The sequence below is a fragment of the Littorina saxatilis genome, linkage group LG16 (genome assembly GCF_037325665.1).
Source record: "Littorina saxatilis isolate snail1 linkage group LG16, US_GU_Lsax_2.0, whole genome shotgun sequence".
Classification (NCBI taxonomy): Eukaryota; Metazoa; Mollusca; class Gastropoda; order Littorinimorpha; family Littorinidae; genus Littorina; species Littorina saxatilis.
This window is the reverse complement of record NC_090260.1, coordinates 34,084,063-34,096,797: the sequence shown is the minus strand read 5'-3', so window position 1 is coordinate 34,096,797 and position 12,735 is coordinate 34,084,063. Positions and strand designations below refer to the sequence as shown.

The following is a 12,735-nucleotide window of genomic DNA, read 5'->3' as shown; positions in this document are numbered from 1 at the left end:
ACTAAGAAAGAGAGAGAGAAAGAGAGACTAAGAAAGAGAGAGAGACTAAGAGAGAGAGAGAGACTAAGAAAGAGAGAGAGAGAGAGACTAAGAAAGAGAGAGAGAAAGAGAGACTAAGAAAGAGAGAGAGACTAAGAGAGAGAGAGAGACTAAGAAAGAGAGAGAGAGAGAGACTAAGAGAGAGAGAGAGAGAGACTAAGAAAGAGAGAGAGAGAGACTAAAAAAGAGAGAGAGAGACTAAGAAAGAGAGAGAGAGACTAAGAAAGAGAGAGAGCGAGAGACTAAGAAAGAGAGAGAGAGAGACTAAGAGAGAGACTAAGAAAGAGAGAGAGACAGACTAAGAAAGAGAGACAGAGAGACTAAGAAAGAGAGACAGAGAGAGAGACTAAGAGAGACAGAGAGAGAGACTAAGAGAGAGAGACAGAGAGAGAGAGACAGAGAGAGAGACAGACAGAGAGAGAGACAGACAGAGAGAGAGAGACAGACAGTCAGATAGACAGTCAGATAGACGGATAGACAGACAGACAGACAGACAGACAGACAGACAGACAGACAGACAGAGCAACTGACAACAGACATACAGACAGAGAGATACGGACAGACAAACAGAGAGACAGACAGTCTCTTGGAGACAAACAGGCAGACAGACACTGTTCCGCCGCTTTGGTAATTATGGGTGTAGCAGAACCCGCGCCGTCGGCAGAGGGATAGTTACAATCACTACTACTCTTTAAAAGTATGGGTATGTGTGAACTCGCGCAATCGGTAGTGTTTATGTAAATTATCATAATCAATTAATTCTGATGTTTTGTCATGTACACACTAAAAATTTGCAGACAGAGAGCAAATTAGGTGTGTGAGAGATACTTAAAATTTCAAAACGATACCTTTAATGGTTCCAGAGTTACAATGATTTTAGTGTGTCTCTGGGTACAGGTGAACCCAGGAAGCACGGCAAAGGTTAAGTGTTGCATTTGACCAGAATTGTCACTGGGCAGCCGGGAGAGTTGTCAGGCGGTTTCTACTAGCTCCCCCTGGCAGACAATTTGACCATCCCTGCAGTTATAACTAGTCTTAAATTCCTCCGAAATCAGGGAAAAGGGTAGAGTGGATTGAATAGAAGGAGAAATCTTTGTCATGAACACTGAATAGACTAGGAGCTGAATCATGCAATGCATTCAAACTGCATCGCTCCGTGCAACCGTAAACTATGCTAAACTTGAATCAGCAGGATCACAAATCGGTACAACTTCATGTCCTCTGCAAAACATGCAATGGATCAAATGAACTTTTATTAATATTACAGAAAAACGAAAGATAATAAAGCAAAAACAAAAAATACTTCTTTTTACATTTAGTCAAGTTTTGACTAAATGTTTTAACATAGAGGGGGAATCGAGACGAGGGTCGTGGTGTATGTGTGTGTGGGTGTGTATGTGTGCGTGTGTAGAGCGATTCAGAGTAAACTACTGGACCGATCTTTATGAAATTTGACATGAGAGTTCCTGGGTATGATATCCCCGGACGTTTTTTTCATTTTTTCGATAAATGTCTTTCATGACGTCATATCCGGCTTTTTGTAAAAGTTGAGGCGGCACTGTCACACCCTCATTTTTCAATCAAATTGATTGAAATTTTGGCCAAACAATCTTCGACGAAGGCCGGACTTCAGTATTGCATTTCAGCTTGGTGGCTTAAAAATTAATTAATGACTTTGGTCATTAAAAATCTGAAAATTGTAAAAAAAATAATTTTTTTTTTATAAAACAATCTAAATTTACATTCATCTTATTCTTCATCATTGTCTGATTCCAAAAACATATAAATATGTTATATTTGGACTAAAAACAAGCTCTGAAAATTAAAATAAATAAAAATTATGATCAAAATTAAATTTTTGAAATCAATTTAAAAACACTTTCATCTTATTCCTTGTCGGTTCCTGATTCCAAAAACATATAGATATGATATGTTTGGATTAAAAACACGCTCAGAAAGTTAAAACAAAGAGAGGTACAGTAAAGCGTGCTATGAAGCACAGCGCAACCGCGCCAAACAGGCTCGTCACTTTCACTGCCTTTTGCACTAGCGGCGAACTACGTTCAATTTCATTCTGTGAGTTCCACAGCTTGACTAAATGTAGTAATTTCGCCTTACGCGACTTGTTTCTTATTATCTTAAAGGAGAAGCAATTAAAGAGAACCAAAAAATGCAAAAAGAGAACTAAGCTTGATTAAACAAACATGAAGCTATCAAACATCTATGATGTTAATGTTACACTTCAAACATAGCCACAGGGAGCCGGTTCCTCTCAAAGTGCATGGTGGGATCTTCAACAAAGTAGAACTGAAAAAATGCACTTCTGACAAACTTCAACAAAAAGCACCAAGTTTTTCCCCATCTACCTCAATTAGTTTACGCCCCAACAGACGTTAACCTAAGGATTAATAACATTTGAAAAACAAAGTGTCTGCATTTCCATACACTTCCTAACTTGACTCATGCATGATCTGTGTGGCCTCGCTGTTCCAAGGATATAAATAGGAAGATGACAACCTGTCACCTGTTATTAAAATCAAAGCCCAAGGTATGACTGTTTGGAATTTTGACAACAGCGGATGTTCTGAAATGACACTGACTGATGGCTTCAGCCATGAATTCATTGCCTTAGGCCTATGTACCAGGAGCTTGCTTGCAGCTCTATCTAAAACTTTTAACAGGCATGGATAAGATCTGCTCACTAGATCTTGTCAGGTTGTTTTTTTTGGAACAAGACCACCCCTCAACTTGGACATATACTAACAATCAGCAGCTTGATGGCTTCCTGTGCAGAGTGATAACTTTCTGTTGATTTAATTTCAGACTGCCACTAGTGGCCTTTAAGAAATAAATTCATCAAAATCAGACCTGGGAACCCCTGTTTTGCACTTAGAGTATTCTCAAACAAACTTGGTGTATTTTCAGAAAAATGAGCGTACTCCACACAGCATTTGAACATCCATGATTCAAACATGCTTCACACGCGTCCGCCACATCGTTAATTAAGTTTACCTATACAATGTACATTTAAAACAAATCCTTTTTTCAATTTTTACTGACAAAAACTGTAATCATGTGTCAAAATACAGGATCGGCTTCAAGATGGGCTTGTGAATAAAAGTAGTCTAGGAATTTTTCTCGTCGTATTTTTTTCCCACTGACCGTACTGATCGTATTCTTGACAATCATGCGTACAGAATACGGCGAAATCGGATGGGTTCCCAGGTCTGCAAAATCCTTTCACTCTCCACAGAAAGTATGCAGGCTGTTTATTGGTATGTGAGCTGGTATGTGAGCAAGTGGAGGCATGGTCTCATCCCATGTAAAAGCCTGGCAACATCTGAGATGGTTGGCCGAATCATTTAAGACTTAACGAACTGCACCTTTAAATTAAACTCACATGCTGTCACACCGCCCTGATATGGGCCTTCGTGGTCGGCTGGGCGTTAAGCAAACAAACAAACATGCTGTCACATGCAATGTTTCTCTTGCTACATGTATTAGGCCCAACAAGTAATGTTGGTTTAGGGTAACCTGACCGACCCTATTTTTTTCCGCCGACCCTTAAACTTTTTTTTTCATTTCTCACATCTTGCAAACCATACCGAGACTAAGGGAAGTAACCTCCTTTAAAATCGACTAAATTTATAAAATAAAAAAAAGCTGACCTATCTTTTTTGGTCACGTTACCCTAACCCAACATATAATTTTGTTTGGCCGTACTTCCGTGCTAGGTTCTGGTTCAAGGTACAAAGGGCATCAAGTCTTAACCCCCCAAACATCAACCCGGGCGGTGTGATTTTTCACTGTCACCTTCAACATAGTTTTCATAGGATTTTTTTTTATAGATAAAGCATCAGAAAAAATGAAAATGAACGGAAAGGAAAGAAAATGGGAGAAAAATATGAAAAAGACAAATAAAGGCCTACCAAAAATAAATAAAAACTTTCGTCTTACAAAAGAATAACAAGAAACTATTTTGACAGGAGACGGGAACATAAAGTCAGCATTCAATCCTTCGGGACCCTTCTTCCTTTTCAATTTCACAGCTCCCACATTACTTTCCCCAGTCTTCAAACCATATCCCAAATCTTTACTTTATTTGGTGTTTAACGTCATTTTCAACCACGAAGGTTATATTGCGACGGGGAAAGGGGGGGGAGATGGGATAGAGCCACTTGTCAATTGTTTCTTGTTCACAAAAGCACTAATAAAAAATTTGCTTCAGGGGCTTGCAACGTAGTACAATATATGACCTTACTGGGAGAATGCAAGTTTCCAGTACAAAGGACATAACATTTCTTACATACTGCTTGACTAAAATCTTTACAAAAATTGACTATATTCTATACAAGAAACACTTAACAAGGGTAAAAGGAGAAACAGAATCCATTAGTCACCTCTTACGACATGCTGGGGAGCATCGGGTTAATTCTTCCCCCTAACCCGCGGGGGGTAATTTCACAGCTCCCACATTACTTTCCCCAGTCTTCAAACCATATCCCAAATCAACATAGCCAAGCAGGTGGTATTGGCAATGTAACCCCCAAGCTGGTGGTATTGGCAATGTAACCAGACCTGATTACCACTAAAATTTCCTGGTGTACAAATGAGGCTAAAAATGTGTACAATCAGAATTTTAATGTGTACAATTCATTCTCGCGGTACACACTGTGCTTTATTCCCCCCTCAAACCCCATTATTTAAAGACTGTAAATACATGTAAGAAAGAATTTGTGCTGAAAGTAAATTAAAACATTTTTGTTGAAAACAAAAACCCATACACTATTAGATATTTGAAAATGTGACACAAAACGAATGATAGAAAAACATAATTTTTATTTTTGACCTCTGAGGAAAATTTGCATCAGCTGCTGTCAGCAGTATTGAGTCAGCCCTTCATTTCTGTCACTGCACTGGTCAGTATTTTCTGGTCTCACACAGTCCTCTTTACACATTGCTTTCTAGGCTCACACAGTCCTCTTCAGACTTATATATTTTTTTATAATTTTTTTTAAATTTGTTATTTATTTATTTATTTTTTTTGCGTATGATTTTAATGTCTGGCGTATAATCGTACAGCGGTCTTCAATTTCGTAAGATTGTACGCAAATTTCGTACAGTAACCAGGTCTGTGTAACCCCCAAGCTGGTGGTATTGGCAATGTAACCCCAAGCTGGTGGCATTGGCAATGTAACCCCCAGTAACCCCCAAGCTGGAAAGCAGGGCCGAGGTGCACAAAACTAAACTGGGTGCCACTCAAATGGGTGGTACGCAGCTGTGGGGTCAGGTTGCTTCAAACTGCAGGCATGGGAATTGAACATTGTAAAAAAGGCTAGCCTTACTAGGTGGGGGGGGGGGCATACTCCCCCGGAATTTTTTTCTCTCCAAAGAACCCAGATGGTGCAATCTGGTGTCATCTGAGCTCCAAGTTTGCCATTAAATTCTGTTTTTAGAATCAGAGTTTTTAGTACAAAAATGTACCAATTTTTGCTTTTTTTAAGAAAAAAAATATATACATGTATTATATGGTTTAAATTTGTAAAAAAAATTGATCTGTTGAGACAAACAGGAAAATGTAACTTGTAACACAATCTGTGCAATCTGGTTTACTTTCAAACATAAAAGTTCAATAACTGAGGCGGGCGGTAGCAGTGCGTGAACAAAGTACGGAAAGTTTTCGCGGGCTTTTGCGCAAAGGCCAAAGTAACCGGTGCTTTTTTTGTGTGCCTCCCCCCTTTATTTTTTCGGCGGACACTTTTGCATTTTCGGCGGAACAAAAAAAAAATTCGGCGGAAATCCGCCGTTCGGCGGACAATTCCCATGCCTGAAACTGAGATTTGTTGTGATTTCAACAAATTATTACCCCTTATTTGGGTAGCAAACAGTTTCGCTTTGTGCATCTCAGCCCTGCTTTCATAACTCTCTGTAAAAACATTTTGCCTCGACACGCTTCGTCTCATTTCAGGTTTTGCTAGGGTGTGGATGTGAAAACAATCTTGCAAGCCAAAAAACAAGAACAAAAACCTGATCAGAAGTATGGAGGCAAGTTGGTTGAAAGGTGAGGAATGGAGGACAAGAAGCAGGTAGAAACAAGAAGAGCAAACGCTCGATCGAGTCACTTTCGCAGTTCTGAATATTATATGAGGCATCAGATGGACAGGAAGAAATTGCTATTCACAACACAATGAGTCACGTTCACATAAAATTTGAGCCCGGTCACTTTTATAGTTTCCGAGAAAAGCCCAACGTTAAGTTGTGTGTTGCCGAACAGAAAAGGCTAGTTATCTCCCTTGTTTTTCTGATAACGTTCGTAAAAGGCTACAGATGTAAATACTTTGATGTAAAGAATAATCCTACAAAGTTTCAATCACATCCGATGAACTTTGTCAAAGATATAAAATGTCTAATTTTTCCTTTGACGCTGACCTGTGACCTTGAAAAAGGTCAAAGGTCAACGAAACCATCGTTAAAGTGTAGAGGTCATTGGAGGTCACGACTAAACAAAATATGAGCCCGATCGCTTTGATAGTTTCCGAGAAAAGTCCAACGTTAAGGTGGTGTCTACGGACGGCCGGCCGGCCGGACAGACTAACACTGACCGATTACATAGTCACTTTTTCTCAAGTGACTCAAAAATTGAGGGGTGGGGTTTTCAGCAAACCGTTCACACCTCTAAAATTAAAAAGGACACAAGTCCAAATCAATTCAAAAGCAATCAATCGCTGTCCAAAGCCCTGCAAGTTCCCTGTCACAGTGAATTAATCCTAAAATGATTCCTCTTCTTTCTGCTTCTCACGCCACTACCACAGGACTATTTCTGGATAGCCCAAAAGTAATTGGCAAAACACGAGGCAGCAGCGGTCCAATATCAGTCTTTCCATGCCAGGCAATGTCAGCTGCAGTTATGAATGCTCTAGTCTAGGGAAGTGAGTAAGGTCTGCAGCAACCACGCCAAACCAAGCCCTGCTGTCAAAAGTGGAAAGGGTTAGCCACCTGTCTCCCTGGTAACGACCCCTTGGTCGCCGACCCCGGTAACCTTGACCCTGACCTCTCCAGCCAGAGGACGAGTCAAAGCTGTCTGGGTATCTGAGGGACAACAACCTCGTCATATCAGACTTGACACATGCTGGCCCTCTTCCCCTATTCCACCCAAAATCGTTTTGGCCAACGCTTCCTTCTATGATTCGGTCTGACTTAAAATTAAAAGTGGTGCAAACATTAACATTTGATTCAAATGAAGAAATGAAAATGAAACCTACTTTAAAACGATTACTTTATAACAAAATGTACAACAATAAAACACGAAACTGGTAAAATAGAACAACATGTTGATGCTTAGGTTTAAATTTGTTTTAAGTGAACTTTCATGAAAAAAACTTTATCGTTTCATTTGTTTCCAGATGGAAAGTAACTGAAAAAGGGAATAAAAAAAGCACACAAAAAAGCACAACCATTGTACTTTAACAGAGGGTCAGGGGCAAACAGAGCGCACAAAAATCATCTTATAGAAGCTCTATCAAGTACACATGCTCATCTTGAGCAAATTTCTATCACAGGTATAATGTGCAAGCATCTTCTAACATTTACCCTATAGGCCAAACTAGCAAGTTACATTAATAACAATATCCATCGCAGCTTGCGTACATACCCTATTTCCAGCAGTCTTTTCAAAAAGCAAGACACCAAAATTGTATGACTTGCATCCTGCAGGAACATTAACTCAATAGAAGGCATGGACTATGGCCAACCAAAAATTGGCCAAAGCACAGTTGAAAAGATTGAGATAGAAGACAAGGGGAGAGAAGCGGGAATAAAACAAAGAGAAATTTCACCTGTTAAAACCTCCTCGCATCATGCCGCGTCCACCGCCGCGAACGCCTCTCTGACCTCTGAACCCAGGGTTCATACCGCGTGGTAATCCTCGTCCTCCTGGTGAAACACATGTACGGCAAACACCATGTTATAAACAATGAGCACAACTTATTCACGACAAAGAGCATGTTATAAACAATTGTCTTTTTAGAATTTTTAGAATTAAATTACTCCATTATCCAGTAGTCAGCTCAAAATTAACAAAACCAGCATGCATGCAAAACCTCATGAATTTATTTTCAAAACAGCAAAGCATAGAACATCTCAAGGACTCCAGGTTCTGTTCAGTAGACGATATTCGGAAATAACTCTGGTCGGGTTTGTATGAGTTGTGAAAGAGTGAATACCCTCAACATGGGTGAAACTGATCAGAATTGAAAATGAGGCCGGGGGTCCAGGGGCCGCCCAAGCCCTGGTGGGGTGCAGGGCAGGGGCGGATCAGTTCATTTTATGGGGGGGTTTCTTAAAAGTATATTGTGAAGATATGGGTGTGAAGGTGCGAAGCGCCGAGCCGACGGCGCAAAGCGCCTAGCTTGCTAGGGGGTCCCGGGGGCATGCCCCCCCGGAACATTTTGAAAAAAAGGATGCAAAATGGTGCAATCTGAGGATGATCATTACCAGTTTCAGCAAAGCCCATATGACTCACATGCTTGACCTTGACCTTTACATGACCTTGACCAAGGTCATCCAAGGTCATGCAACACAAAGCTGTTAATTCAAGACATAGGAAGTACAATGGTGCTTATTGGCTCTTTCTACCATGAGATATGGTCACTTTTAGTAATTCACTACCTTATTTTGGTCACATTTCATAAGGGTCAAAGTGACCTTGACCTTGATCATATGTGACCAAATGTGTCTCATGATGAAAGCATAACATGTGCCCCACATAATTTTTAAGTTTGAAACAGTTATCTTCCATAGTTCAGGGTCAAGGTCACTTCAAAATATGTATACAATCCAACTTTGAAGAGCTCCTGTGACCTTGACCTTGAAGCAAGGTAAACCAAACTGGTATCAAAAGATGGGGCTTACTTTGCCCTATATATCATATATAGGTGAGGTATTCAATCTCAAAAACTTCAGAGAAAATGGGAAAAATGTGAAAAATAGCTGGTTTTTAGACAACATTTATGGCCCCTGCGACCTTGACCTTGAAGCAAGGTCAAGATGCTATGTATGTTTTTTGGGGCCTTGTCATCATACACCATCTTGCCAAATTTGGTACTGATAGACTGAATAGTGTCCAAGAAATATCCAACGTTAAAGTTTTCCGTCCGGACGGACGGACGACTCGGGTGAGTACATACTCACTTTTGCTTCGCATGTGAGTCAAAAATTGAAACTCAATGTAAAATAAAGAAATGCACCATAAAAATATTTTTATTTCTTGGCTGTTTTTTTTTTCCGGAAACCCCAGAAACCCCCTCCCTTGTCCGCCCCGGAAGAAAACACAAAATCAGGCTTTTAAGGGTAAAAGTAGGCCTATCCTGGTATCTCCAACACACAAATTTGCACATTACACATGGTAACAAATGCCAAGCTGTAGTCCGATAATTTGCGCGCCCAGTGAAACAAAGACTCAGCGAAGTCCGGTCACTGTGTTAGGGGAAATACGGATCGGATTGCCGGCGAAAAAAAAAAATAATAAAAAAATAAAGAATTCCTTATTTGACCAATTTCATTTGGCGGATTTCCGCCCTGAGGCGGAAGAGTTTCACCCATGCCTCAATTTTACTTTTAGTGAGACAAATAATACACACATGCTCCTCGTTCCAGCGTTTCACTTTCAGACACACCCCCCTCCCTGGTTACTGGCCCGTGGCTTGTTTGTCTCACTAAAAGCAAGGGTATTCACTCTTTCAGACACACACCCCTCCCTGGTTACTGGCCCGTGGCTTGTTTGTCTCACTAAAAGCAAGGGTATTCACTCTTTCAGACACACACCCCTCCCTGGTTACTGGCCCGTGGATAGTTTGTCTTACTAAAAGCAAGGCTAGTCATTCTTTCACACCCCTCACTAGTGATTGCCTCATGGACTGTTTGTTTCACTGAAAGCAAGGCTAGTCATTCTTTCACACCCCTCACTAGTGATTGCCCCGTGGATAGTTTGTCTTACTAAAAGCAAGGGTATTCACTCTTTCAGACACACACCCCTCCCTGGTTACTGGCCCGTGGCTTGTTTGTCTCACTAAAAGCAAGGGTATTCACTCTTTCAGACACACACCCCTCCCTGGTTACTGGCCCGTGGCTTGTTTGTCTCACTAAAAGCAAGGGTATTCACTCTTTCAGACACACCCCCCTCCCTGGTTACTGGCCCGTGGCTTGTTTGTCTCACTAAAAGCAAGGGTATTCACTCTTTCAGACACACACCCCTCCCTGGTTACTGGCCCGTGGCTTGTTTGTCTCACTAAAAGCAAGGGTATTCACTCTTTCAGACACACACCCCTCCCTGGTTACTGGCCCGTGGCTTGTTTGTCTCACTAAAAGCAAGGGTATTCACTCTTTCAGACACACACCCCTCCCTGGTTACTGGCCCGTGGCTTGTTTGTCTCACTAAAAGCAAGGGTATTCACTCTTTCAGACACACACCCCTCCCTGGTTACTGGCCCGTGGCTTGTTTGTCTCACTAAAAGCAAGGGTATTCACTCTTTCAGACACACACCCCTCCCTGGTTACTGGCCCGTGGCTTGTTTGTCTCACTAAAAGCAAGGGTATTCACTCTTTCAGACACACACCCCTCCCTGGTTACTGGCCCGTGGCTTGTTTGTCTCACTAAAAGCAAGGGTATTCACTCTTTCAGACACACACCCCTCCCTGGTTACTGGCCCGTGGCTTGTTTGTCTCACTAAAAGCAAGGGTATTCACTCTTTCAGACACACACCCCTCCCTGGTTACTGGCCCGTGGCTTGTTTGTCTCACTAAAAGCAAGGGTATTCACTCTTTCAGACACACACCCCTCCCTGGTTACTGGCCCGTGGCTTGTTTGTCTCACTAAAAGCAAGGGTATTCATTCTTCCAGACACACACCCCTCCCTGGTTACTGGCCCGTGGCTTGTTTGTCTCACTAAAAGCAAGGGTATTCACTCTTTCACAACCCATTCAAACCAGACAGTTGTTTTCAGAATTGGTCTATTCAACATGGCAGAAAGGTTGTCTATGTCCTCTTAAAGAGTTTATCTGTCCTTCACCAAGGTCAGTGCGCCCTTCATTTTTCCTTCAATAAATGATTAAATCATATAAACTTTTTTTTTTTTTTATCTCTGAAGGCCTACAAGGACAGTCGGTTCTTTCTACACAGCCTCACAGGTTGCTTGAAGTTGAAGCATGTGCGAAGACAATGTCACAATTACTTAAGGCTGAGGGGGCCACCATACAGTGATGGCTACTAGTCGTAAAGAAGGGTACAGTGCATTTTAACGTAAGTAAGAGCGGACCATTGTTAGCAAGCAACTGAAGGGTTGAGTTTTGCCTGCACTGCACAACAGCGAGACGTTCACTGCAAGATTTCGTCTTCATAATGCCAGTACATTTATATTCATCATAATGTTATATTAAGTCTTATATCTTATATCGCGCGCATATCTCCAGACTCGGACTCAAGGCGCAGGGATCTATTTATGCCGTGTGAGATGGAATTTTTTACACAATACATCACGCATTCACATCGACCAGCAGATCGCAGCCATTTCGGCGCATATCCTACTTTTCACGGCCTATTATTCCAAGTCACACGGGTATTTTGGTGGAGATTTTTTATCTATGCCTATACAATTTTGCCAGGAAAGACCCTTTTGTCAATTGTGGGATCTTTAACGTGCACACCCCAATGTAGTGTACAACGAAGGGACCTCGGTTTTTCATCTCATCCGAAAGACTAGCACTTGAACCCACCACCTAGGTTAGGAAAGGGGGGAGAAAATTGCTAACGCCCTGACCCATGGTCGAACTCGCAACCTCTCGCTTCCGAGCGCAAGTGCGTTACCACTCGACCACCCAGTCCTGTAAGACCTAGCTTTCTCATATTTTTGAAAGTCTAGAAAGGGGGCGATCCCTTATACAGGCATCAGCCGCTGAGCTACACCAGGGCTGATGGGCAAGAACTGAAACCGCGGGTTCTGATTCGTTGAAATTAGAACACATCTCAGTTTCAACCAATCTACTGCGGGTGGCTCAGCCCTGGGCAACGTTGATGTCACAAGAAATTATGGGTATCCAGACCTGGGAACCCCTGTTTTGCACTTTGAGTATTCTCAAACAAACTTAGTGTATTTTCAAAAAAATGAGCGTACTCCACACAGCGTTTGCACATCCATGATTAAAACATGCCTCGTGCTTTTTTCAATTTTTACTGACAAAAACTGTACCGTATTTGACGGACTACAAGCCGCGACTTTAAAAAATCAAAAAAATCGCATTGCGGCTTATAAAAAGATGCGGCTAAAACGTTACCTAAACTTGAATAGCATTCACCTAATGGAAGTCGCCGCGGATTTTCATTTCGCTCAATTAGCGATTACCGGTACTTTATTAGCTCTCTACTCAAGACTCGGCGCTTTTCTCTTTCATTCGCGAATCTTCGTTTGTCAACAAGACTCGTCGTGACAAGCGTACAGAGAAACACCGGATGTATCAGAATCTCGCGCACGCGAGATTTAGTTTTTTGTGTCTCGCGATAGTTGGAGGAGCGAGAGCCGCCATGTTGTGTTTTCGTCTGCTCGAAATGTGCGCAAAAGTCGTAAATCATCCCAAAAAAGCTTATTCCGGGCGGGACAACATGTGTGTGTTGGTTAGAAATTGTGTGTGTGTGTGTGATATTTT

The 12,735-nt window shown here is 41.6% G+C and overlaps 1 protein-coding gene across 4 annotated transcripts in view; it reads right to left on the bottom strand.

Moving 5' to 3' along the window:
* Window positions 1–12,735, bottom strand: part of LOC138950898 (chromatin target of PRMT1 protein-like) — a 53,474-nt gene that overhangs the window by 37,554 nt on the left and 3,185 nt on the right. For 2 of the 4 annotated variants that reach the window (XR_011450861.1, XM_070322600.1), the window contains exons 5-6: window positions 7,875–7,971; window positions 7,036–7,128 (exon numbers count right to left, since the gene is read on the bottom strand). Coding sequence is in view for 3 of the 4 variants with exons in the window: in XM_070322600.1 (XP_070178701.1) it covers window positions 7,036–7,128; window positions 7,875–7,971 (190 nt within the window). In the remaining variant the exon portion in view is untranslated. The remainder of the gene's footprint in view (window positions 1–7,035; window positions 7,129–7,874; window positions 7,972–12,735) is intronic. The other 2 variants (XM_070322602.1, XM_070322601.1) reach the window with 1 other exon arrangement.